This window comes from Heloderma suspectum, chromosome 4 (assembly GCF_057233095.1).
Source record: "Heloderma suspectum isolate Gila_16-S chromosome 4, 16-S_ref, whole genome shotgun sequence".
NCBI classification, from domain to species: domain Eukaryota; kingdom Metazoa; phylum Chordata; class Lepidosauria; order Squamata; family Helodermatidae; genus Heloderma; species Heloderma suspectum.
Window position 1 is genome coordinate 252,125,412 of NC_139461.1, and position 27,604 is coordinate 252,153,015.

The window sequence follows — 27,604 nt, forward strand, 5'->3', positions numbered from 1 at the left end:
ACCTAAATGCAGCCATTTATGGCTGTACATGTATAATTGTATAGATATCTATATATGGTATTTACCTTATAGCAGGTGGCATGACCAGGAGATAGATACGACAGTGAAAGTGCCGTTACATAGACAGCAGTATCTGTGAATTGCATATTGTGGGCACTAGATGTCACTGTAGCTCCACAGCTGCAGAGTGGTATCACTTCTTTCTCCGAAAGAGCAAATAGCAGCTTTCCCCAACCTGGTGCCCTCCAGATGTGTTGCACTACAACCCCCATCATCCCCAGTCAGCATGGCCAGTCTGGGGAAGGCTGCACTGTGGCTTCCTTCGCAGTCCTGTCCTGTCCTGGATTTGGAATGATGGAGAAAGGCATCACCCTGCGTTTGTACTTTAATTTCTTTTGTTTTCTTTTTTTCCAGCAGCTCTGGAGTTCCCAAAATTCCTTCCCAAAGTTGATGTCATAGCAGATTGCAGCACAGCAAAGGTATATCTTGCTTCAGGCTTGTAAGACCGGGGCGACATTTTGGAAAGCGTTGCTCCTTGTCTTTTGTATGGCTGGTGTCCAGGTCCAGATTCTCAAAATCCAGGAGCGGCTGGAAAAGGGAACTGATTGCTCAGCCCACCCCAGTTCTGCTGCTGCTTGGCTCACCCAGGGCTTGGGCTCGTGCCGCTCTGCTTGGGGGCATAAGTCTGTTGCCAGAGAGAGAAAGAGGAATCATGCCAGTAGCAGGAGCCCCAAGGGAGTCAAGAGACAAGAGAAGAAAGCAGAGTGGAAGGAGGAGAGACTGGCCAAACCAATCCAGTTTCTTCCCCAGTTATGTCTGTCTTTCCTCCAGGACTCAGAGCTGATGGCATTTTATTTGTTTGTTTGTGTATGTATTTATTAATTTATTATATTTTTACTCCTCCCAATAACAACAGGTTCTCTGGGTAGATTACATGATAAAAGAATAAAAATAGTACACAATAAAAACAATAATTGGCATGGGGATACAATATAAAATATATTAAGGCAGCCATACCAGCACTCTATGGGCAAATCTAAAATGTCTAGGAATGTCTTTGCCTGGCACCAGAAATATAGAAGTATGGGTGCCAGGTGAGCCTCCTTGAGGAGAGGCATTGTCAGGAATGATTCTCAGCGTGTGGAGATAGTTAGCAGCTCAGACTCAGAATGGGAACAGCCAGAACTGGGGGAGGTTTACTCCCTAGTGAGCTCAGGGAGGCTTCTCAGGAACATGGCTCACAGATGGCTCGACCTGAAGTCCCCCCTTTCCTCCCCCATGAGAACCTAGGCCTCAGAGGAGGAGGAGAGTGTGACCTGAAGGATGCTAGAGTCTGGCGCAGAGCAAAGCGGGAAAAGTTAGAGGTGGAGCTCAGACATTCCACCCGGTTGGCTATGCGTGATAGCCTACGTAGGGGGGCACAACTGTAAGGGAGGGGCATCCCCCCTAAGTTATTCTGGCTGGCAAGTTCGTGTTCAAACTGCTGGCAACGCCTCTGATTCCCACTTGGCTCTTCTATCAATATTCGTAATTGTGTGGAGTAGCTGTTTTCCTTTGTAGCCTGAGAGTCTCTGAGGATTTGCATTTGTAAGGAACCTGGTAGCTAACAAAGTAGTGAGCCTGAAGCCTGGTGCCTTGGAGTATGTGGTTGCGAATGGAGAGGACCAAGGAACTTGGCAGACATTCTATAAGCACAGTGCCACAACCAAGACGGCCCCTCCTTTGTAGCCACCAACCTAATTTTATTTGGCAGGGGCACCTGGAGGACAGCTCCTGAAGATGACCTATGGGTCTAGGCAGGTACATATGGGAGGAAATGTTCCATTAGGTTGAGGTGGGCCGCTTATGGCCCTCCAAATGTTTTGGCCTACAACTCCCATCATCCCTCACTGTTGGCTGTGATGGCTAGGGCTGCTTCAGGTACTCAGGCCCCAAGCCATTTGGGGCTTTAAAGGCCAAAATAAGTACCCTGATGGATCAAGTCAAAAGTCTTATCTAAAGATTTATCAAAAGTCTTAATTTTAACTGGTTTTTTATTAATGGTTAATTGTGCATGTAACTGTTTCACTATTGTGTTTTTATCAAGTTTTGGAAGCTGCCTTGAAAGGGTTTTCCCCTTAAAGGCATCATACAAATATCTCAGATAAATACATAACATCTAGCGAAGTAGCTTCCAACAGTGGCAGTCAGACAACAAGCAGGGTATGAATGCTGCAACCTTCATTTGTTATCTGTTCCCAGCATCTAATTTTTAGAGGTATACTGCCTCTGGTTTTGTAGGTTCAATTTAATTATCATGGCTGATAGCCACTGATAGATCAACCTTTGAATCTGAGTCTTTTTAAAGCTATCTAAGCTGGTTTCTTACACCTGCTCCAAAGAGAAAGCACCAGAACTCCTCCTCCCTGCAGTTGATCTGCGGTGTAAGAAAGCCTCCACTTCAGAATGTCATACTCTGAAGCCTTGATCCCACAGCACCAGTCATCACTTTGCTATCATGAAAGCGGAACAATTGCATTGAGGATTAGCTTCTCTTTGTGTGTGTTTTTAAAGTGACGTCTGTCATAGTCACCAGTGAAAATGCATGTGGAGATAGGTGAAGGTGAATATTTGAAAACAGTTTCCAGTAATATATCCATGTGCTGTTTTTTAATGTCAGATCCCGTTAGTAATAGCTGCATAAAGGGCAGCATTTGGAGAAGCGAAAGACATAGTTTGCATGTTGCAGCAATACATTTGCATCCGTGCAAAATAAATGTTGACATGTCTTGTGATGACTTTCATAACTATGTAAGCTAGGAACCAGAGTTACTTCAGGCAGCTTCACCAATCAAATATAAATAAATGTTTAAATTCAAATAAAATGTTTGTGGGATGTAGTGTGCGAAATTGGACACCTGCATGATTATTTATTAAAATAATTCATGGGTATTAAAAATGAGGGGCATGATCCGATCTTCCCTGCCTCATGTAGAGGGGGAAGGCACAGAACTCATGGATGTGGAGGACAGCAATCTGGGATCAAAGGGGTGGAGAGTGAAAGCGGAAAAGCTCTTCTTCCGGTGCGGGAAATCCCCACCCTCCTCATCTGTGCTAGCTCTCCTCCAAAACCTCATGCTCACACAGCTTCTCTCTGCTATTGATCTGCAGGCCTGACCTCAAACAGGTAGGAGGAGTATTTCCTGTGCTGGCTGGCCAATCCCTTTCCAGCATTCTCCTTTCATTCCCAACCACACATTAGTTCCTGGTGTCCCATCTTCCATACTTTCCCCTCTGTGTAGTTTTATGGATTATGCCTCCATCCACCTTTGTCCCTCCCTCCCTCCCTCTTGCGCTGTGTGTGTGTTGTGTGTGTGTATAAAGAGAGAGAGAGACAGAGAATGTGTATGTGTTTATGGCTGATATTATTTCAGCCAAAGGTGGCAATCCTGCAATCTGGCTGCTTTTGAACTAATATCTCAGCATATAGGATCGTCATATCTGCAATTTCTTTATGCTTCAGGACGTCCTGACTGCAACTCACCAAACACTGAGGATATCTCGATCATTTCTGCAGTGTCAGGAGCTCATTCTCAGAGGCCTGTATTGGGTGAGGTAAGTAAAATGTCTCCTGCTGCTGCTTAGTAAACAAGAGAGCAGGATTTAATTACAGCTGGTTAAGTTGCCTTGGGCTTGAATCAGGTCATTTTAATTTCCTGCTGTCTCCCCAAACAACTTCCAGCACATACATTTCTCTGGCTGTCCATAGGTCGTATGCCATGTTGCCTACTCTACCCTGAGTGGGTGAATGTTCACACTGCTTGCCTAATCTAGGCGATAGCTTCCGGGTTCAGGACACATTTTCCCAATGGTCTTGACTTTGCTTTTCCCCTTTCATCTCTAGCTTTTCTAGCTTGAAGCCAGTGTTCAGACTTCCCACATGAAGAGGGTCAGGATTGTGCTGGCCTGCCCTGCTCCCTGCCCCCCACCCCCAGGGATGGCGGTTGCCCATTCTTCCCTCCACATATAGTGCTTTCTACATGCACGGGAGCTGGGGCCTACACAAGTACAGCTGAATGCACATCCAGGGTGTGTAGACTCAATGGCATAATGTAAACTGCAGAATCAAAGTTTAGTATAGATCACACAGATCAGTTCTACATGCCTTGGGCTCTACATGTAGAGGTCCTTATGTAAATGTAGGTGTGGGGGCAACAATGACGGTAGGATGGAATTGTGCAATCCAGAGCCTGAAGACTTACATTATGCTTTTACAGAGTAATGAACAGAAGTACTGCCTTTCTTTCTTAATAATGACCTCACCCAAAGCTATAGTGAGGAATCGATCCAAGTGTTGAAGTGCCCAGAGTGGAGGTGTTCAGCTGGGCTGCTCATTCTGTTTAAAGTAATGGACTGGATGAGGGCCAATAAATTGAGACTCAATCCTGACAAGATGGAAGTACTGTTAGTAGCTGGTTTATCTGCCCAGTTGAGTAGTGTTCAACCTGTTTTGGAAGGAGTTGTACTCCTCCTAAAGGAGGGATGCTGAACCTTTTTCACCCCAAGGGCTGCATTCCCTCATGGGTAACCTTCCGGGGGCCACGTGGCACTGGTGGACAGGGCCAACATCCCATACACGCCCCATTCACATGCATTCATGTGCATACACATCGCATGCATACACATGAAGATACACACCCCCATACAGCAATTACGCTTCAAAAAAGCCTCCCATTGGAAGCAATGGAGGCTTTTTTCAAGCCTAATTGATGTGTGAAGCTGTGATTTGTGGGGGAGGCCATAGTTGGGAAAAGTTAACCCTCTTTTTTCTGCATGCAGCAAATCCCCCCTGATTAATCTTGACATTTTTTTCAAGCCAAATTTCCACATGGGAGGAGAGTCACCGTGTACAGGGAGGAAAAGTTGAACCCTTCCTTCCCCAGCCTCAGCCCCCGCCCCAATCGCCCACCTGTATGATAATTAGTCTGAAGAAAAGCCTCTTATTGATTCCAGTACGAAGCATTTTTCAAGCTTAATTCTGCAGAGAGGATCAGAGCACACCAGAAGGTTTGGCCCTTACCCCCAGTCACCCCCTGCACTGAAATTAGGCTTCTTTTTTTTTATGAATATGCCTCCCATTGGATTTTTTGCTGGGCAGGGCAGGCTCCCTGAAGGATTGCTTCCTCCCATGTATTTCTGCCTGGACTCTCAGATAATCTTTAGAGACCCTTCTCTGGGTGCCCCTGCTGAATAAGGTGAGGCAGGTGGCTGCTAGAGACAGGGCCTTTTCAGTGGTGATGCCCAGCTATGGAATCCCTTCCCCAGATAGGCTCACTTGGTGCCTACACTCTGGTCTTTTCAATTTCTAGACAAGACCTTTTGTTTTCCGAAGCTTTTTAGTTTACAAAACGTGTAGTGCTTTTTAGATCTTTGGCGCTATTGTTTTATTCTGTTGCTGGTTTTATTGCTGTCACTGGTTTTATTCTGTTGCTGTTTCTATTTTGCTTTACATTTCATGTTTATGTTTTATTTCTCCCTTTTGCGACTTTACTTTAAATGGTAAATACCCAATTTATAATCTCACTAGGCAATAAGTGAATGTATTCATTTGGTACTTATTCAAAAGACCAGTATTGCCAGATAAAAATGCTTTGGACAAGAGTTTTGAAAATCCAGAACATTATGTAAAATGAATGTTACATGATAATCAGTTTTCACTTTTCCCCAAGTTTGCTTTTTTAAAAAATAACTTGTTTCTAGTTTAGCCAATTTAATGTTGTGCATTTGCTTCACATTACAGAAATAAACAGGCAGATAGCCTGGAAACTGGAGCAACAATTATGTTTGTGCAGAAATGTATATTGCTTTGAAACCTCTAGCTGTGTACGAAATAACTCTTGGAGATTGGTGGAGGGCTGGGGGTGAACAGAGATGGATAGTGGCTTGGACTGTCATGCTTTCCAGCATGTCAGGAATTATTTTCTGAATATGGAATGTCAAAATGAGGCACAGAGACCATCATGCGGCTAATGTGGGAAGCAGTCGCTGAGTTAAAGGAAACATCACTCAGTTTATAGGCCAGAAAAGACTTCTGCTGCTGGCTGTTTTGTACATTTTATGGAGAATCCAGCTAACTGTTGATAAATTCCAAGGGCGCTTCCGGACGAGGCTTTTATGGTGCCATTGCCCTGCCTTATTCACGGGATATTACAGGGGATCCAGACAAGTTTGTCTTCAAGTCGTCACCCTCTTGTGTTCTACCACTGCTCCTTCTGTCTTTTTTCTTATTGCAGATAATCCATTAAGAGAGAAAAGATGGAAGCGCTGCACCATGCCTTCTTAATGGCAGTTCTAGGAGCCCTCTGCCTGGGAGCACCCTTCTAATCTTGTACAGAAAAGGGCTCAGGTTGCATTACAGAAAGGCCATTAGACCAGAGGTGGGCAGCTTGTGGCCCTGCAGGTGTTTTGGCCTACAACTCCCCTAATCCCTCACCATCGGCTGTGCTGGCTAGGGCTGATGGGAGTATTAGGCTAAAACATCTGGAGGGCCACAAGTTGCCCATCCCTACTCTAGACCAATAGACTTAAAATCGCTGTTCATATTATGTAATGGTCTTGCTTAATGAGGCTGCTGTTACCACAGTGTCTCTCCTCCAGGCACCATGGCCAGCTTTCCAAAGTGGAGTGTGAACTGTACCCTCCTGACCGAGTTGTTCGCTGGGGGCCAGCCCGTCCCCAGCCATGGCATGATTGTAGGTGAGAGCTGCAAAGCAGCACACTGCCAAGGTGGAAGGGCATTGGTTTTGTCGTGGAGCCAGCTTCAGCAAGGGCAGAAGCACCCCCTCCAACTCTTCCCTGAGCCCGGAATTTTTTGTACAGGTGCAGCAGAGAAAGCCAAGGACGGCGCTTCCACTCTCCAGCCATCCTCTGAGTCCAATAGGAAACTGATAACCAGCTGTAAGGGCTGGACAAATGCATGGGCCATCGGTTGGGTCATCCCTTCCTTAGGGTATTAAGGGAGAAAATAAGCATCCAGTCATCCTTGGCAAGCTGAGCAATGGTACATCTGTGATCTTAGACCAAGCTGTCCCCTTTCTCTGTGTACTCTTCCTGACTGCTGCATTCCTTTTTTATCATTACTAAGGGCGACACTACACATTATGTTGGAGATCTGTGATTGGCTCAAGCAACGTTCTTTGTTTTCAACTGAAATGCAACTGAAGGGGGCTGCCATTCTTTGGCAGATAGCAGCAGGGGATAGGATTGCTTAACCCTTTCCCGTGCACCATTTCCTTTTCTTTTTTTAATTCTTCCACCCGAGCCACCATTTACTGTGCAAAGGAACAACATCCAAGTACTTTCCCCCTACTTTTTGGAGGGGTGATGGTGGCAGTTGGCATCTCCATTTTCAAGAGAAGAGAGTCTCCATTTTAAGGGGGAATATGTGGGGGAATGTGAAACGTCTTATTGTACAGCAGAAACACAGGACTGTGCAAGTGCCCTGAGAGCCAGATACATCAGAAGTGGTGGTATTGTCTTCTTGCAGTGAGACCGTGAAAGGGGAGTGCCTGCGGATTCTAGAGAAGAAGCAAGCCATGGTGGCAACACTTGGCTGCTTGCAACAAGAACAGATGAAGATCCTGGTGCTGTAAGTGTAGCTCTTCAGTGGTGCATGTGATCCTGCCACCAGCCTAGAAACCCATATGCATTACACCAGGGGTGGGCAGAAGTAGGTCTGTAGATGTTTTGGACTTTAAATCCCAAAAGGCCCTGCCAGCCTAGCCAGTGGTTAGGAATGCTGGGGGTTGAAGTCCAAAACATTGAGAGATCTACTTTATGCTCAGCCCTGCATTACACAATACGGATAGGTTCTGCTTTTTCACAGGGCGACACTAATGACCAATGTCTGAATCCAGGGAAGGGCTCGGAATTATAATGAGGCTACTAACTAATGCTTTTGGGTTGCAACTGTCTTCTCCAAGATTAGATTACCACATCTCTTTTCATGAGTGCAATAGACTTTCTGCTTCATACTTGTTTTTGTTTTGTGTGTGTGTGCGCTGTCTTTTTCCAAGCGGAAGCTGCAAAGAAAAGATCCCTTCCCTCTCATACTGCAATTTGGATTAGATTTTTAGGGCGCAATCCTATTGAGATAGGCGACTGCCTTCGAACTCAGAGGTGACCGCCTATCCAATGCAGGGCAGGAGAAGCATGGAGGGGATTGTCCCCTCCACGCTTCTCCTGCCCTGCATTTTCGGCTAGACAGCCAATTGCGCCTGTCTAGCCATGGGTGGGCTGAGCAGGGAGGAGGCTGCTGTACATTGGATATGTCATACAGGCATTTCCGCCCTCCCCGCCCCGAAATGCCGCCCAGAACACCCCTTTTCGGCCGCTCTGCACTCCTCTTGCGAGCATGGAGTGCAGGCAGTTCCGCGCTGCCTTTGAGGCAGTGCAGAAGTGGGGGCAGGTCAGTTGTCCAGGAACCAGCCTTGGAGAGTGGGCTGTGAGGTCGGTTCCCAGAAAACCAGATATCCTACGGCCGTCTAGCCGCTTCTAGTAGCCATAGGATTGCTCCCTCCAAAGTGCACACACACACACACAGTATCTTGGGAATGGGAAGCAACAAGCCACTTCGTATTCTTGCAAACCATTCCTTGATCATTTTAAAGAAAAATACATTGCTTTTCATCAATAAGTGGATAAGATATATGTGCTAATTTGTACAAGAAAAAATAGTTTAGTAATGCTGTGAGGTTTGTTGCAGAATTTGGCTTTCCTGTGCTTCAGCTTATGGGTTTCAGTTGGCACAAGTCCCTGACAAGGGCAGGTAAATCAAAGGTGTTGTCAGCAAAATATGCCAGTTGCCTGAAACACAAGTTAACTTTAAAAAAATGTGTTTCCTGGCCCTCTGAGGAGGGTGAGATGCTCTATTTCAGCCTTCCCCAACCTGGTGCCCTCCAGATGTTTTGAACTCCAACTCCAATCATCCCCAGCCATGGCCATTAGTTATGCTGACTTGGGATGTAGGAATTGTAGTCCACCAGGTCTGGAGAACACCAGGTTGGGAAGGGGTGCTCTGCATCAATCAAACTCATTCTCTCTGTCACTCATATTTTTTTATCGTCTGCCACAGAGCTGCAGAAATTCAGGCGCCAGTACCCTCTGATACCTAGAAAAAAACAAAAGAAATGCACCTGTTAACTGGCACCTGGGCTGTTGGAGAGGGCAGGGATCAGGTTTCTCCTCCCATATGTGCTGCTATTTGTAGGACCAGGCGATAACCTCTTTTTCTTCTGCTTAGCCCCTGCTTCGTTGCTTCCCAGCTTAGGGCCAAACTAGACATGACATTAATTGTTCCAAGGGGAGTTTCTGTTGAAATGCAAATAGCAGCTTCAGAGAAGTGCTTTTTCTTGGGACAATGGCAAGGAGAGAAAGAGTTATACACCCCATGGTCCGGAAGCTGCTTGGTCTATCCCAGCGGAGGCTGGTGGCTCCAATGTCAGTGGGGTGGTGAATCTGCTCCAGGTTGCAGTCAGAACTCTAAAGGAGCTATCCAAGGCTCTGCACCTTGGGTAGCGCCTTTAGAGTTCTGACTGAAACCTGGAGCGGATTCACCACCCCACTGACATCAGAGCCACCAGCCTCCACTGGTCTTTCCTGTGGCTGCTATTTACATAGCAAAAAATGTGCACCTATTAATGTCATGCCTAGTTTGGCCCTTAGTTAGTTCCTCAACTGATTACTTTTCCTCACTGCTAGAAGAAGGGCTCATAAGTCCAAGAATATCATTCGCAGGTAGCTTTGACACCTGTCACCTCTCAGTTGAGCACCATCTGAATGGAAAGCAGCTGAGCAGGACAATGGAGGCAGTAAGAGACCAGAATGTTCCAACAAGAACAGGATCCCCCCTCTCCTTTCTAATGCCCAGATCTCCATCTCCCCCTTTCTCCAATCTGGTTCCTAGACCTTTTCACCATCCCCTCTGTTTTGCAAAAAATGAAGGAAGGCAGCTTTGGGAACAGACCTCTTCACAAGGCAGCCTTTGGTTCACTAGTTCATCCTTCCCCAACCTGGCACCCTCCAAATGTGTTGGACTACAACTCCCATGACCCCAACTAGTGGCTGGGAATGATGGGAATTGTAGTCCACATATTTGGTGAGCGCCATGTTGGGGAAGGCTGCACTGGGGGCTGTTCCAGCCAGCTTTCATCTCAGGGTATTAATCCAGTCCTTACACTTCAGATGTAAAAGGTTATGCTGATCTCCAGCAGTCCACTGCATTCAGCTGAGGTAGACTAGTTCAGGTCAAGTGTTGCTTGTAATCCACCTGGTGGCCTTCCCATACTCACCGTGAGGTTGTCCTGCACTTTTCTGGAATGCTTCCTACTTGTCCGCTGGTACAGTACATTACTGAATCAGCTATGTGGAAAAACTGCCATCTGGAGGAGCCCTGTGATGAGATTTTCCAGGAAGCTGTTAGTGCTTATTAAGTGCATCAGGACCCTCTGCTGTTTACAGTTGTGTCATGCCAACAGAGAGATCCAGGATATAGTTTGGGTGAAAGGGGGCAATAAGCGACCTGCTTTTCTTGGGGGCATTGGTGATAACATAGGGGCTGCACGTCTGAATATTCTGTCCCTGGTTTCAGGAGAGCCTAGAGGATTTGCCGTGTCTGGCTGAGATTTTTTATGTTCTCTACTATAGGATACAGCAAGACAGTGAAGCCACAAAGATGAAGTCACAGACCAACACTGCAATTTTGAGCTTTGGGCAAGTCGGGCGGGGGGAGGGGGAGGACTTACTGCTTATTAAATTTTAAAAGGCAACAAAGTAGGAAGATGAAAATGTTTATAAGACCATAATTGCCCGATGCCATTATATGCCAGGAAATGGACTAATAAATGCCCACTTGACACCTTGGCCTCTCTTCCACATTTCCCAACTCTCCCTTCCTTTCCCGTTACTGTTCTGCAAATGTTCTGCTTCCCAAATTCAGCTGCTTCTTTGTTTTTGCCCATTTGTGTCCCTGTTTTGCCTGTGCTCCATATCACATTCCTCAGCCTTGGCTTTCCTTTCCCTCAGCTTGTACGTTGGGGGTGTCAGAATTCTTTCAACCCAAGGGCTGAATTCCGTTTTGGAGATGTTCTCAGGGGCTGCGTTTCAGCGATGTGCAAGGCTGAAGGCAACAGGGACAAGGCCAAATGCAAAAAGTACTAGCACAGTTTTGCTCAAAGCTCTTCCTGCCAGTAACAAAGCCTTAGGAGAGGCCTTTCAATCTTTTAGACTGGGAAAAACCTGCACAACAGCTAGAAACTGCCAAATGATCAGTGGTTGGGGAAAATGGCCATCTGGGGAACCCTGAAGGGCTGGACTGGGATCCAGGTGGGCTGGATTTGGCCCAAGGGCCTGCGGTTCAACACCCCTGTTGTATGTGGATCCAAATTTCTTTCCCGTTTGCGAGGGCCAATCCAAGACATTTTGCTTCCTGAAGCAGTGGGCAAGATGGGACCTATCTCCATTCCATCTACAGAAGCTGACCGGACTAGGAATTCAATCCTACTTCAACACCAGAGTCAGGGCAGTGATTGGGTTCAGACAACATGATAACCCACACTCAAGGGTTGAGTATGGGTTCTCATTGAACCGTGAGTTGTTGTTGAATCATGGGTTATCATATTGTCTGAACCCATGGTTTGTTAACTGCGAACAACCCATGGAGAGGACCCATGGTTTTTTGTTGTGTTGTGAACTGTGGGTTGTTTCTGGTTAATAAACCATGATTTGTTATTGCAGCTGGATTCAGACAACATGATAACCCATGTTTCAACAACGACCTACACTCAGCCCTTGAGTGTTGGTTGTTGTGTTGTCTGAACACAGCCAGTGTCTTCCACCTCATCTGAGAGCAGCAGGGTAATTTAGGGGTGTGCAGGGCAGACTGGCACACACAGCTTTGTCTTCAAACACCTTGCCACCACTCCATACTCCTAAGAATCTATCACCTAAGGCAGCGACCTCATTCTGTCTAATGGTAGAGCCAGCCCTGCCCTTTGCTTGCAAGCAGCAATTTGTTGTTGCTGGGTAAAAGTGATTTCACACCACCACCACCACCACACACAAGCAGCAGCTAAGACATCCATGGCACTCAAAAGTGCTGTGTATGGACTGTTGTTGGGTAAGAGTTACAGGCACTTATTGGCTTGTGCCTATCACATAATTGGTGAAATGCTCCTCTTTTCCCATGCCATTTTGAATACTTCTTTAAACAGTTCTTGTGTAAATTGAATACTTTTTCTGTTTAGGTTACTTTACACATCTAGAGATAGGGAATCCCCTCTGAAAACAGTTTGATTAAAAACTGCTGCTCCTTTTTGTCCATTTACCATGACAGGTATGAGACTGGGGCTGGAGATGGTGAGGTTCCGGAGATGAAAAATATAGCTGAACTGAAAACAAGGCTTCAAGTTGTGAGTTATTCTTGTGAGCACCTGTTGATAGTAGCTGGACAGCTGAGAATGCTATGTAGTAAATAAACTTATGGCGCAATCCTATCGCGATAGTTGGCTGCTGCCGAAATTGGCAGCAGCCAACTATCCAGTGCAAGGCGGGCAGAGCACGGAGGGGATTCTCTTCTCTGTGCTCCAGCCGCCCTGCATTTGCAGCCAGACAGCCAGTTTTGGCTCTCTAGCTGAGGACTTTGAAGCGGGACAGGGGGGACGCCACACGGCATGTAGGAAGTATCATAATGATGCTTCTGTGGCCTCCTCCCCACCCCCAGGAAAGCCCTCTTTTCGCCCTGGCTCCAAGCTTGGTTCCCAGAAACCAAAAAATCCTATGGCTGTCCAGACACTGTCTTGGGGCCATAGGATTGCTCTCCCTGAATCTGATCTGAGCTGGAGCTGTTTGGAAAAATGAGGGGTCATATAATGACTGCTTAACACAAGGTTGGTAAGGGAATAGCACTGGTGGGCCATTTTTTGATGGATGCTTTTACATATATGCGCAGAATTGTTATAAGAGTTAAATCCTTATGATAAAGTTGGTTTTATTTACTTGTATTATTATTATTGCATTTCTAGCCCACCTTTTTTCCTCTCACAAGGAACTCAAGGTGGCTTATATAGTCTTCTCGTCTCCATTTTATCCTCACAACAAGTAGGTTAGGCTGAGAGCCGGTGATTGGTCCAAAGTCACCCAATGAGCTTTATGGCCGAGTGGGGACTAGAACCCAGGTCTCCCGAGTCCCAGTCCAACACTCTAACCACTACACCACACTGGCAGTACACCACACTGCTTTTATCTTAAAGTAGAGATGTCAAACCTCAAGGCTCAGGACAAATTTAGCCCACTGGGGTCCCAATCTGGCCTTCCAGGGTTCCCCAGATAACTGTTTCCCCCGACAGCCAATTGTTTGATGGTTTCCTGGCTTTTCCACAGGGTTTCCCTCATTCTGAAATGTTGAAATGCCTGTCCTAAGACTTTGTTACTGGCAGTAAAAGCTTTAAGCTACAATATGCTGGTATTGGGGGGGGCACCCCTTTTGCCTTCAGCCCTGCTCACCACTGGAATGTGGCCCCCGATAGCTTCTCTGAAATGGAATTCAGCCCTCAGGCTGAAAGAAGTTCAACACCCCAGCTCTAAAGACTCCCTTACACAGGCATCTATAATGTAGGAATAATGTTCGTGTGTGAGCAGCAAGAGATGTTGATTAGGTCCTCTACTTAAAAACCTGTGCAAGAGGAGCTGAAGATTATTTCACACATTACCTCTGCATAGGAGGCAGCCTCACAGAAGGCAAGCCAATAAAAACATAGATGGAAAGGAGAGTCTGGTCATGTCCTTGAGGAGAGCAACCATAATTGCCAGGCCTATAACAGATCCTTACCTGTTTCGCTGCAGCAGTACAGCCTTCTTTCTACAGGCCAAAAATTTTCCTTCTCTGAAGCAAACAGACATAGGGATGGGATTTCTTTCTACCATATTTGCATTTTTTCTTTTCCCCCACTCCTGTTGTTTTATAATGAGTTAAAATCTAAAATGAATTTTCAACTAGGTGATTTTAACCCATCTTTAACCCATTTTAATTTTAATCCATTTTAAAGTTAATCTTCTCAACTACTGTTTACTGCAGAATTAGATTTTAAAAACAATACATATACAATATGGACTTTATTTTAAATATTTTAAATAATGACATCAAAATGTTTTCAGCAGACTGTGTGTGTGTGTGTGCTTTTTTGAAATATAAATATTTAATGGGGAAACTCCTGCAAACTAATAGATGGCCAATCTTGGGACTCACCCCTCCCCCACTTTATCTTTGTCTTTCCTGGCCCAGGTCAGTGAAGAGATTTCCAGATATGCCCACAGTATCTCTGAACAACAAGCACTGGTACGGTGTATTTTAAGTGAAGTGGGGAAAAAATGGAGCCAGATGAAAGAAGACAGAAGGTTCGTAGAGTGGAATGTTCAGTGTTAAAGGCTGCAACGCACTTGTCCAGAATGCTGTGGCCAGACTGTTGACCGGGGCTGGTTACAGGCAGCACATGACTCTCTTGTTACAACAGCTTCACTGGCCGACGGTTTGTTTCCAGGCAGAATTTTCAGTGCAAGTTTTGAGCTATAAAGCCCTATATGGCTTGGCACAAGGCTACCTGAAAGAATGCCTTCTCCCATATGAGCCTGCCTTAGTCTTAAGATCTTTGGGAGAGGCCTTTGTTCCAAAACTGCCGCCTTCAGAGGTGTGTCTGGTGACAGTGCAAAAGAAGGTCTTCTCAGTGGCTGCTCCCAGGCTGTGGAACTTCCTGCTGAGGGAGGCTAGATTTGCTCTTTCTCTGCTGTCCTTCTGTTGGCAGACAAAGAACTTTTCATGCAAGCAGGCCTTTGGCATGTAAACGAGTCTGTTGAGTTGGATGCCGTTTTTATTCTATTATTGTGTTTTTATTGTGTTTTAATGCATTTGTTTTATTATTGTTTTAATCAAGTTTTATTTATGATTGTAAGCCACCTTGAGTGCCATTTTTCATGGGAGAAAGGCGAGGTACAAATCCAATTAAATCAAGTCAACTCAATAAAAAAAAGTCCAGTGGAGCTCAGTGGAGCTTACTCCTTCGTAGACATCATAAGATTGCACTGTAAAAAAGTGGTGATCTAAATATGCAGACTCTAAAAATCTAGAGGGTTTTGATATTACAAAACTATCTGCTGTTAATATAACAGAGGAGGTGACAGTCATGGAAAGAACATGGAGAGGAACTGCTATTAAACAATAGGACATAGAATCATCTGAAATGGGAAGATCCTTTTACTACTTCTGCTTGTTGCCATCTCGGCAACCCTGGATCTCTGAGCTGCTCTGTACCAGTGATATAGTGGAGCTAGACCTCACAGGGTCAAAGCATCAGGACATTTTGATTAGCAGGGACAACCTGCCACCCATCTCAGGCATCCATGTTCCCTCGGAGGTTAGCTGCAATCCTCCCAGCAGCTGGTGGGAAAATGTATCCCCCCTTGCAAGAATATATTGTGAGCTATCCCTGTTGTACTTCAAAATGTTTTGGGGTGGCTAGTTCTTGAATGGGTAATTAAGACCCATTTGTGTTACTAAACACACACGCGCGAGAGTGGGGGGGATGGATGAATGAATCAACACAGCTGCCTGCATTTTTGGACTCTCCTTGCGGGCGTGGCTATAGCGACTGTCATGATGAGTGCCTCTCCTTTCAAAACACTACACCACTGCTCTACACAGTACAGAACTGAGCCCACCAGTTTGATGCCTCTCAACACATGCTGAACCAAGAACGGGGTGTGTGTCTCCACCAGCAATTTGCTCCAGGCCGGCTGCCAAACGTGTTGAGGTCAACACGTGTTGAGGTCGTTAGGGTTAGATGACGTTGTGGCCATCCGGCAGTCACCCCGGAGCTTATCATAGAAATACCAGATTTCCTGCGACTGCTTAAACTCCGATTCTTTTCCTTAAGTCAGGTTCTCTGTGGTATAGTTGCTATGTGCCCCAACCCCCGCATTGACCTTGGGTATGCTAGCCCTGCCCAGGGGTGTGCCATTCACCATGACCCCAGTCAAGGGATGTTGCCTATCCCTGTGTTTCCCAGCACAAACCAATTACTGTCTACTCAGAAGTAACTCCCATTGTGGTCAATGAGGGTTGTCCCCTGAGTGCGCACACCAGCATTTACAGAGATCCCTGTAAAGTGCTTTCCCAAAGCTGCGATTCTCTGTTGTTTGGTTTATTGCCATTCAGAAGTAACTAATTCACACCTTTGTTCCTGCACAGCATTGGGTTAGAAGAGGGGCTGCTTCCCCATCCCTTTGTTTCCCCTCCCTGTCTTTCCCAGAACAAACATATGTGAGTCTACTCAGAAGTACCTCCCATTGTGGTCAGTGAGACTTGTTCCCGAAATGCACACTCCCAAAGTTACTGAGATTGCCATGAATCGAAATAATGCATTTAGAGAGCCGTAATGTCAAAGCTTCGAAGCGTCACTTGATTGCAGCAGGGCAGGGGGAACACTGTAGTCCTGTAATGATTATTCATTTAAGGAAGGAAGGAATACGGGGGGGTGGGGGGCAGGGAGAAGGAGAGTGATTTTTGTGCAGACATAGGAGGAAACCTCCCAGGATTTTATTGAAGGATAAAGGTGGCGCGGAGCCTGGATGGGGGGAAGCCTCTCTTATTGGTTGAGCAGCCCCTGCCAGTCAGATGACCTTCACTCCAACCCAACCCACGCCACCTGGAAGTATCTTCTGTGAAGTAAGTTATACTGGAGCAGTGCACTCACTGATGGAGCCCTGTGCAGACACAAGTGCACCAAAGCCGATCCCTTGAAAAAATCCCCGGTAATCCTCCATTCGCTTCTCCTTTTGTTGTCATGGAGAAACCTCCCAGGAGTGGGGTGATGTGTTACATTGCTTATCTCAAGAGATACCATGAGCACTCTCCAGTAGGGGTTTTGATTCATGAATCACCCCCTCCCATACCACACTTAGAGTTGCAATATAAATGTTAAGTAGAGGAGGAATAGCATTTTTCCAGTGAAAAAATTTAATGGCCTGAGTTTGGGGAAAATGTGTTGTGGTGGGAGGATATCTCAGTAGCACCTTATTTCTCTAAAATAAGTCGTTACAGTAAATCCACAGATTAATGAGAGAGATAGCAATTGTGGAGTACCAAGGCCTGGCTAGTTTATTCTCATGGTTTTGATATGCTCAGGCTGACTTGCAGCCTCCAGAATTTCTCCCTGGGAAAAAGGAGCAGCATACCAATAAAGGCTTCAGATTATTTTTTTAAAGTTTGCATTCAGAGAAAGAAAAATATAGCCATTTCTTACAGCTGTGTATATCGCAAAAAATACAGAAATTGGCTTTCTAATCTTATGAACTGGCTTACACAATCTTTTGATTTGAGAACAGGATGCTGGACTGGATGGGCCTTTGGTCTGACCCAGCAGGTCTCTTCTTGGGTTCTCATGAGCAGGAACCTTCTAGCCAGGCACTTGCAAATGGGTCATCTGAGCTGTTTTTGAAGTAGTCAAAGCATACTGGTTGACTGGCTCGATTTACTTTTTTAATCTACAGTAATAAAGGAGGATGTGTGTCCGTCCGTCCATCCGTCCATCTGTCAGGGGGCTACAGAGGTGCACCATGGCAGGGGCCATGCCTAGGGCTTCCAGCAGGGGTAGTTCCACTCAGACAGGGTGGGCACAGTGTGTCCAATTCTGACAGCTGCGTAATTTTGCTTGAAGGCTTCGCTGTATTAAACCAAGGGCTATTCAGACCCATCTGAAGCCGGGTCCATTCATTAGTTAAAAATATTTGTATATTGCCTTCTAATGGTATTCAATGGTATTCAAAGCAGCCAACAAAAAGAATTGTTACAATAACGAGCCCCAAAAGTCTAATATCAGTTTAAAACAAAACATAAGCAGCAGATAACAGCAAAATCTATTGTTTGGTCCTGTTCTATTGAATCTGGCTTATTTCATCCACATCAGACCAATGAGTTCAGGTGGTATTCCTCATAATAGGCGTTGCTGGCTGACATACATGTGGAAGTAGTTTTCTGTGTGTAGACTGCCACTCTTTCTTAACCTGAAGGAGGGATATGCTACTTATTGCTGAAGGGTGGGTAATCAGACAGAGGGATGCTTTCCCTCCTGGTCTAGAGATTGTTATTACCTACATCTTGAGCGGAAGATGCAATTTCCTTGGATTATGGGTCTCTAGGGACAGCTTTAGGGTTATCAACAAAGCAGGGACTGACTGAGCTTTTCCACACAGAAGAGCCAGAATAGATTACATTTGGAAGCTTGCTGTTTGTTTCCCCAGTGGCTGGAGTTTAATCAAAGCTGTGTTTACCATGTCACTTATTTTTATGGTGTGTTCATCATAGTCAGTGTTGCAAAGCCGTGTATCATCCAGCATTAAGAATATAGTAAGGGAGGGAAACTTAGAGAGACAAGAGCTGAAGTGGAGAAGTAGGAGTAATTTATTCTCAGTGAATGGAGCAGTGGTAGGCAAAAAAAAAAAAAGCAACTGCTTAAGTCATAGAAGTATTGTGATGAAGTGTCAGAAGGTCAGTAGGACTGCTGTGGGAGATACATTCAAGCAAGACAGATTAATGGAAAGATGTAAGGGCCAGTGCAGATAAGGTGAGGTGTCAGTCATACATGCAGCCCAGGGAAGAAATAACATCCTATGATGTTTCAGGCAGCCATTTATTGCTTAGCAGTGGTTTACCAAGGGTTTTCTGCCAGGTTCAAATAAGTTTTAAAATACTTTCCCACAGCTGCAACAAGGAAGCATTGCTGGTAGGCAGTCAACAAACTCAGATTTATAATTTAGACTGCTAACAGTGAGTTCCTGGAAGTCTGATGCAGTCACTGGGTAGCTGACTGACAAGGAGTGTCATGTGACCTAGCTAGGTGGTTAACTGATCTATGGAAGCATCATGCGGACAGGTATCATATCAGGTATAAAATATAAAAAAATTAGAAGCCCTGCATGGAAGACCATCTTCCAGCCCTGGCTGCTGGGCTTCAGCCTTCGGTCAGGCTATGGGGAAGATGCTACTGAGCAACTGGGCTTGCATTCTGAAGGCCTTTGTTGCACAGCTGCATAAGAAAGAAGTGAGGCTCATAAACAATTACATCTCTATGACAAGCATCACTGGGGTGGCAGGGGGAGAGGGAATAGGAGCATGGATGGTGTGTGTGTTCTTGGATGTGTTCATTCCATTCGCTCAATTCCCAGTATCTGTCTTTGTCAACCATGCACAGCCTTTACCAATCTCCTGCTTTCCTGCACAGCAAATGTGAGTAATGTCGGGATGTGCATGGATGGATCATTCCACAGTCAGGTTCACTGGGAGTTTCATGTTACAGCAGACACAGCCTCTAGTCCATGATGTGATTTAAATGGTTTAGTTCATTTCTATCTCTAACCTGGTTCCTCAGCACCCAGAAGATGGAGGCCTGCCTTGACAAGATGCAGCTCATCTACACCCAGTTCAAGAAGGTCCGGAAATGCCTGCGTGAGTTGCTGATGATGTTGGTCTCTCCTATAAGCATCAAGGCTGCCTGTATCTTGTAAACCGGAAATCTGTTAACTGCTACCAGGACAGCTGCATCTTAAAAGGGTCTGATTAGATGGAACTCTTGAAATACTAAAGGAATACCAACTAGGCTTCTTAGCAGCACTACCTTGAAACAAGCAAAATGCTATATGAGCATTACTTTACTTTGGGAGTCTAGCCAGCCATTTAGCAGCACCTGTATAGATAAGATAAAATTTATGAAAGCTATGACCAATCTCAAGGCTGCTATCCCTAATCTGAAAAGCAGGGGACTTGTGGCTGCTTTGTGTACATGGGCTGATACTTGCTAAATGCTACCGTAGACACAACAGAAGCAGTGTTTCTGACAGAAGTCCTAGCAATGTTTCTTTTTACACTTTGCTATGAAAGTTGTATGCCTTGGGGGGGGGTTTCCATACCTGGGATCCTTCCAAAATGGGCAAAATTGAGGAAGGACTTTATGACTAGGGACAGAACCCAAAGAAAGATTATGGGTTGGATCCAGGCTTACTCATGCCTAGAGTAAACCCATTGAAATCAACAACTAAAACAATTAGTCTATGTGTGTGCCACACTTAATCCTTAAATAGGACTTAGGTCAGTCTTGACTAACTTGTCCCATTGATTTCAATGGGTCTACTCGAGCCGTGACTAAGTCTGGACCCAACCCAATATATTTTTGGTGTCTCTATCTTGGTAAAATATCTGTAAACACCTAGAATGTGTCAAATGTTGGCTGGAAACAAAGTAAAAGGGCCTATATAGGAAAACCATCAGTGCTGATGGAGCACTGGCTCATGCTCTGCATTAACAAACCTTACCCACTGCTTGCGTTCTTGATCAATGCAGGGCTGGCATCAGTGCCCGGTGAGCTCGGGCAGCTGCTAGGGCCCCAGCAGGGCCTATCTCTGATGCTTGCCCAAGCCCCATTTTAAAAAGTTTTTCACAGCACCAGGAGGCTTGGTCGACACACCATTTAAATTTTCCCACAATACCCCCAGGATACTGTCACTCCAGGGTATTGTGGGAAATTAAAATGGCTGCCCCCAGCTATCTGGTTCAGTAGCTGCTGCTGCCCATTACCTCCCATTGCTCCAACCTGATAAGCTCCTTTGATAGAAGAGGGGGCCTTCAAATCTGGAGCCAGCTCTGGATCAATGTTTTGTATATGATACAAGGTGGACATTATATTTCTGCCTGGGAGAAATTGTACAGTGAATTATTACTTGTATAGATAATGCTTTTCTCAGCTATGCTTCTGTTTCCAGAAGGCTGGTTTCCAGGGGTTGTATAGCCAGTACTTCCTCGAGGAAGTACTGGCTAAAATTTAAAACCTCCATTCCCACCCCAAAACGCAACCAGACAGCACTACTCTGTCTACTCCCCGCCCCCGCCATTTCTCCAAGGAGCCCAAGCCCACTGCACATGAGTTTCCCCTCATTTCCCATTCTTGCATGGTTTACCTATTGCAGCAGGGATGGGGTATGTTTGGCAGTTCCTATCATCCCTCCCCATTGGCTATGTTGGCTAGGGCTGATGGGAGTTGCAGTCCAACAACATCTGCAGGGCTGCACATTCTCCACTCTTGTATTACATGGGTTGGGGAAACAGTAGCTCTCCTAATGTTGTTGGACTCCCAACTCCCATCAGCCTCAGCCAGCATAGCTAGTGGTGATGGTAATGTTGTCCAGCAACATCTGGAGGGTCACAGGTTCCCCATTCCTAACCAGTTAAGAACTTGGGAAGGAATGGCTGGACTCTGAAGCCTAAGCAGTCTTGCCGTTCTAATTAGCTCTTGTGGGGGGAGGACACTGATATGCCATAGGATATTGTTAGGAGCCCACTGAAAGGCTTTTGCTAAGAACCCACCAGAAAAATCTGTGGTTAGCCTTGTATTACCAAACGGAAATTAAGTGAGGGTTGGGTTCTTAAAGGAGATTCTATGGCATCTCATTAAATGAATTCTAATCCACCAAAGCTTGTGGCATACCTATATCTGTTAGCCTTTACGGTGTGTGTTGTGTTTGCTGCTGAGTTGCAGCAAAAGCAACAAGCACGGTTACCCCTCTAGAAGTTTTCCCTCCCCCCATAGAACTGGGAAAATCCCATTGTTTTTTCTTGGATATGCAGCACCTCCATGTTTCCTCTTGGGCCTTTTCACAATACACATGATGTGAATCCCTCTGTACATTATTAATTTGTGAATATGACAAGTCCCAATATCATCTCCTGGTAAACCCTACTAATAAGTTGCCTTTTCTCTCTAGGCCTGGGCTACAATGAACAGCAGATCCACAAGCTGGATAAGTAAGTACAAGAGTTCATGTGCAACAGGCCACCCCTAATGGGATTTGTAGTCTGCCACATCTGGAGAGTACTGGGTTGGGCAAGGCTGATGTACAGTGTCTGTGTATTGAATTTTAATTGTTGTGAGCCACTTTGAGAGACAGTTTTGTCTGAGAAGTAGGATAAAAATATATAATTGCTCTAAAGATTCAAATCTAAACTGATTCTTACATTATGGTGGTAATTTGATAGCTGCTGAGGAACCACTTTTGTGTGGCCAAGTCTTCAAGTTGCAGTGGTAAAGTATGCAAGATCCAGTTACCTGGGGCCGGTTCACAGACGAATGTTCATGATGCAATGACTGTAACATCAAGGGATGACTTGCATGTTTAAAACAGGTTTTTGCAGATATAACACAATGGATAATACTTAAGTATCATAAATAAATAAGAAATGGACATAAATAAAATATCACCTTGCATCTTCCAAAGGGTAATGCTTTTCAATTAGTTTGCAATCAGTAGCCAAGCATCAAGTGTACAGTAACCAAGTGATAGATATGTATCTGTGAACTGGTAACCCAGATTGCATGGGTGCTTTCCACGCTAGTACCACTTCTCCACTGGGGGAACTGCCATTGGCACAGGAAGTAACCACACCCTTCAAGCTACTACTCTGCAAGCATTACTGCTGTGATTTGCAGCCCAGCTGCATGGAAGCCGTTTTTTGGTGGCTGTGAGGTTACCTGGGTAATATGAATTGGAAGTAATTCAAAAGATAGCAGATTGGAAGTACCTGTGGGGAAGAACAAAGTGTTAGAAATACTAAATGCAGTTGTGACCTAAACCTGTCCACTGAAAGCAAATGTCTTCCAAACATTAGTAACTGGAGAATGGCTTCTGTATAGATGTGAGAAGATGCTTTAGCATGTCCTTTGGCAATATTCAGCATGGTGGCCCTAGTCTTCTGATTTTTAGCACCACAAGATCAAGCTTTGGTTGTTGGTATACATATCTTGTTAAAACCAATAGGCATTACTTTCAGTCAAAAATGTGTGCGTTGAACAAAATGTCATCACTTTAATAAACATCCAGCCTCTGTCTGTCTTATTCTGAGGACTACCTTAGAATAACAAAAGCACATTTTATGTTGTTTCATTTTTAGGGTGAATTTAGGACATTTAGCCAAAAAGGTTCTTTCAGTTTTCCAGGATAACTGTTTTCACCATTACCAGGCTGCTCTTTCAGGACATGGAACTAGAATGAGGTAACTATGTGACTTCTGTGTAGGAATTTTTGTGATTAATGTTTATATCGTACTTCATGCTCCTACAAAGGTGTAATAAAGCTATATTTACAGTCATCAAATTAGGTTCATGCTAACATTTCTAGACAACATGGGGATTTCTGAGCCAAGTTGATAGCATGGAGACAAAATGGAGGTGAAATGGTGCTCATTGGCAACATTGCCTTTTTATTGTAGAGACATTGTTTCTTTTCAGGCTTCATATCTAACTTGGGATTGGTCATTAGACTCAGTAGCATACCTTTTTCTCGTTAGTATCTAGTGCATTTCTGAAATCTTGGAATTAGCTAGGCATGAGAGTTTATTTTACCTTTCATGATATGGTGCACAGCAGGTTTGTTGGGACATTATAAATAAAGACATACTGTTCAGTTGACATCGGAACTAATTTCACTGGGCTGTACACTGCAAATCTTCCCAAACTTCTGAGCTGGAATATTGATGGACTTCTTCGTTTTCAGCATCAAGCAAGTTTCTCATATTGGAATGAAGCCATTATTAAGATGAAGAGCAGCACTTAGAAAGAATGATTTTATGTTAAATGGTGTTTGGGGATTAGTGCAAAGAGCAAATTACCCGGTGGTGATGGGGAGCCATGCATTGACTTATTACAGCGGAGAAAAGTGCAGTCACTTAAGGAAGTAACTGCAGCCACAACTGTTTTTTTTTTTTTTTAATTGCAAGATGCTTTTAAAGCACAGCAGCTTTTTCCATTGAGGATTTCTGATATACTCGTCATGATTAATCTTTGTATGCTGGGACATATGCTGTCAGGCCTGAATGAATTCAGTCAAAATCCAGGAGTTTAAAATCAAAATAAGAAACTATGACGCTGAAAGTAGATGCAAGAATCAGTTGCTTCTCCAGATAATGCCAAAGCAAAACATAACTGGCCTTCTACGTTATGGTGAGGAATTTTAAAGACTGCAGTTTTCATATGAGCCTGTCTGGGTTTTAAGATCCTCAGGAGAGGCCCTTCTTTCTGTCCCACCAGAGGCACATCTGGCAGGAAAACAAAAGATGACCTTCTTGGTTGCTGCTCCCAGACTCTGAAACTCCTTTCCAAGACAGGCCAGGACAGTTCCATCTCAGTTGTCCTTCCACCATCAAACAAAGACATTTTGATTCAGACAGGCTTTTGGTGTCTAACCTGAAGTGGGTTTCAATCTTGGGGGGGGGGTCCAGTTCCCCCCCTTATTGATCTATTTTTATTAATTGATTTGATGTGTTTTAGTGTTTAAATTATAATATTGCTATTCTATTTGTATTTTCTTGTTAGCCACCTTGAGCTCTAATTATAGTGGAAAGGTAGGATATAAATGTATAAATAAATAGTCAAGCTGCGTATGGCCACTAGATAGATTGGTTGCACTCTAGCAGAGAGCACGAGTGGAAGATTGGCATCCATCTGCCTATTCAGGTAGATTCTGATCTGCCTGATAAGTACAAATGTGATTGTGCCAAAGATATGACCTTTAAATCAGGCTGATTTCAATGGAAGTTAAGCATTTGCATAACCTTCCTGTTGAAACCAGTAGAGCGTAGATCATGCCCTGTGTTGTTGTTTTTAATTTTAAAACTATCACCTTTATTAAATTCATAATAAACCTGCAGTTTATAGAGTTATCACAGTGATTAACACTTGTTCTTGGCATTTGTATAGGTTTTATATTGGTTTCCAATTTTTAACAGTTTGCATCCAAGGGTATAACAAAGGTTCTAGGCAGACATATGATCTCACAAGTGTGTTTACACATGGTTAACTAATTTCTGTACATCATATTGCATGATTTTATTAACCATTCCTTGATGCCTGGCAGCGCTTTGACCTTCAGTCTTTGTGTGTGTGTTTATTGAATTGTCACTCTTGCTTTTGGTTAACAAGTTCCGAATTAGCTCCTTTCTCAATCCCCAAAATCCAGAGGAGAATCATATGAAATGTATTCACCTTTCCCTTCATTTTGTGTGTTTTGTTGTTTTATTATACTTAATTTTTAATTGTATGCTGCTTTGAAGCCTTTCACCAAAAAGCGGTTTATAAATCTTTAAAATTAAGAACAGTAACTTGCCTATTTTTTCCTTTTTTGTGATGAAAAATGACCACTTGGATGTGTCTGCTGTGATGATATGGAAATGTTTCCATCTAAGCCCCATCCCAGAGAAGGGGAAAGTATCACTTCTGTGGAGTACCATTAATGTTGGACAGCTTGGCTATTCTGCCCATTATAAACCCCATGTGCCTGATGAATCCCTGGGGCTGAGCACTGAAGCATTTCCATTTTAGAACAACCTTAATGAAAAATGCTGCACGGAAGAAAATAAATAGATGACTATTTGACTACAGTTCTTGTCTTATCCCTTCAGGAAGACATTTGAGATGAGGAAGAATTTGAAGAAGCTGAACAGATCTTTAACTACCTGTAGTTCAGAGATGTCAGGATGCCGGGACTGCCTTTATAAAGTACACTGACTTTCTTTTCCTGCTCAAGCCATTGCATAAAGCAACAACGACTTCAGCTTACATTTGATCATTGCCAGTCATTATGGTTCTGCTCCAGTAGAGACTGGTGGCTCTGAGGGCGGGGCAGTGAATCTGCTCCAGGTTTAGTCAGAACCACCTTGGATAACTCCTTTAGAGTTCTGACTGATTCTGACTGAAACCTGGAGCAGATTCACTGCCCACTCACATTGAAGCCACCAGCCTCCACTGTTCTGTATCTCAGTTATTTAAAACACCCCAATTGCTCGAATCGACAGTGTAGCCCCCACATATAACTCTATTATAAAAACCATTTGGTTTCCTCACACACATTCAGCCTAATCAAGCCTCTGGATGAGCTGCCGTCTTTGGAGGGCTGGCTGGTGGGGCCGGTTTCGAAATGTAAGAAATAAGGACAAAAATGTAAAACACATTGCACAAGGCTAAGCCATGGGGCATAGTCTGGGATTAGAGGATTGTTCTTTCTGGGTCTAAGTCTTGAATTCAGCCTGCTCATCCGTAGACCGCTCTTGAAGAGAGTGGTCTTTTTCATGATACTGTCTCAGATCTGAGCAACTTTCAGGGTCTTCTGTGTTAACTTCTGTGGAGCACTCTTGACCAACACAGAGACCTTTCTGACTGGCAGGAGCAGATTACTGAAGTATGGATTCAGACAGCTCACTAGCAAACTATATGTGTTTTGATGATCTCACAGTGTGCAAGGGGTTCCTACCAATGACATGAGGAAAATACTCTCAATTGGATAGTCATCATGTGATGAAAGCTTAAAATGACAAAACAGTGGAAGGATAATTGTAGTTACTATATGAATAACATAATTGCCTACATCCAGCCTAATAAATAGAATACGAATAATAAGTGTGGCACTTTTTGAAGACCATGTATTCCAAGTAGGATGCACTTTGACTGGTATATGAAAATAACATCTATATACCTAGCTCCATTTTTTTTTTAATTGTGATTTCCCTGAAAATGAGCCAGTGGTGGCCATGCCTTTCATCTATATATTTTTAAAGGCATTTTGTTTTCAATAATTTCAATTACTAAGCCTGAATGAAGGCACGTCACTTTTAATAATTTCAAGTACTAAGTGTAGAAGACTGTGCCTGTAGTGATGTATATGTTCTTTTCATTTTCTTGGCAGGCTATGGATGAGTTACCTCAGAGAATCCTTCAAGGCAAAATGACATCTTCTGCACCGAAACAAGTTTACTTAAATCAGAAACACCAAGATATGGTGTTTGGGTATGTGTGCAACTGTCAAGGGATACAGAGCCTGGATGTTGCCAGGGTGCTCTCCTCTTTGAACCAATGTAATAATTTAGGTTGGGCAGCAAATGTTCTGTAGAGCATTTTGTGACACCCACCGCTATTTTGTGATGCCCACCACCAGGTGATTGCATATATCATGGAAGCTGACGTATGTATTATCATGTGTTTCACATTGGATGAAAAAACAGTAAACTTCGTAGATTCTAAAGTAGATACTAATTATACCTTAATATCTGTCTTAGAATGTACAGTGTAAAAAAAAAATTCTAGAACTTAGTTTGTTAGTGTGATGGAAGGTTTGTAAAGTTTTCCAAAGGCAAACTTTTCTGATAGTGATAGGGATGGAAGAACCAGCAATTTTTAAGCTTGCCAAAATTCACCAAAATGCAGTTTCAGGCTGGTTTTGCCTCACTCCCAATTTTCATCTATTTTTCAGCTCATTTGAATGAGAAAAATACACATTTCTGTGCGTATTTTTCAAAAGTGCACATTCTCCCCACATTGCTTAAAGCATAAAAATTTGCATTTTTTTTTTTACATAGTCGCAATTCTCATGAATTTGTGAGCATTTCTCAAAAAAAAAAATCTACAGCTTGCGCTCATGTTTGGGATTGGGAACATGACATTTTCAGATGATTTGAGAACATAAACAAATTATCATACATCCC

General features: G+C 44.1%; 1 protein-coding gene across 26 annotated transcripts in view; it reads left to right on the forward strand.

The window, feature by feature from the left end:
* Positions 1 to 27,604, forward strand: part of IKBKE (inhibitor of nuclear factor kappa B kinase subunit epsilon) — a 57,264-nt gene that overhangs the window by 26,773 nt on the left and 2,887 nt on the right. For 4 of the 26 annotated variants that reach the window (XM_084853317.1, XM_084853327.1, XM_084853319.1 and 1 more), the window contains 10 exons: positions 415 to 479; positions 3,503 to 3,594; positions 7,526 to 7,627; positions 12,371 to 12,446; positions 14,318 to 14,430; positions 19,455 to 19,531; positions 21,841 to 21,880; positions 23,024 to 23,125; positions 25,529 to 25,625; positions 26,809 to 26,909. In XM_084853317.1, coding sequence (XP_084709443.1) covers positions 415 to 479; positions 3,503 to 3,594; positions 7,526 to 7,627; positions 12,371 to 12,446; positions 14,318 to 14,430; positions 19,455 to 19,531; positions 21,841 to 21,880; positions 23,024 to 23,125; positions 25,529 to 25,625; positions 26,809 to 26,909 — 865 coding nt within the window. Of the gene's footprint in view, positions 1 to 414; positions 480 to 3,502; positions 3,595 to 7,525; positions 7,628 to 10,683; positions 10,750 to 12,370; positions 12,447 to 14,317; positions 14,431 to 19,454; positions 19,532 to 21,840; positions 21,881 to 23,023; positions 23,126 to 25,528; positions 25,626 to 26,808; positions 27,092 to 27,604 lie in introns of those variants that run through there. The other 22 variants (XM_084853312.1, XM_084853313.1, XM_084853323.1 and 19 more) reach the window with 11 other exon arrangements.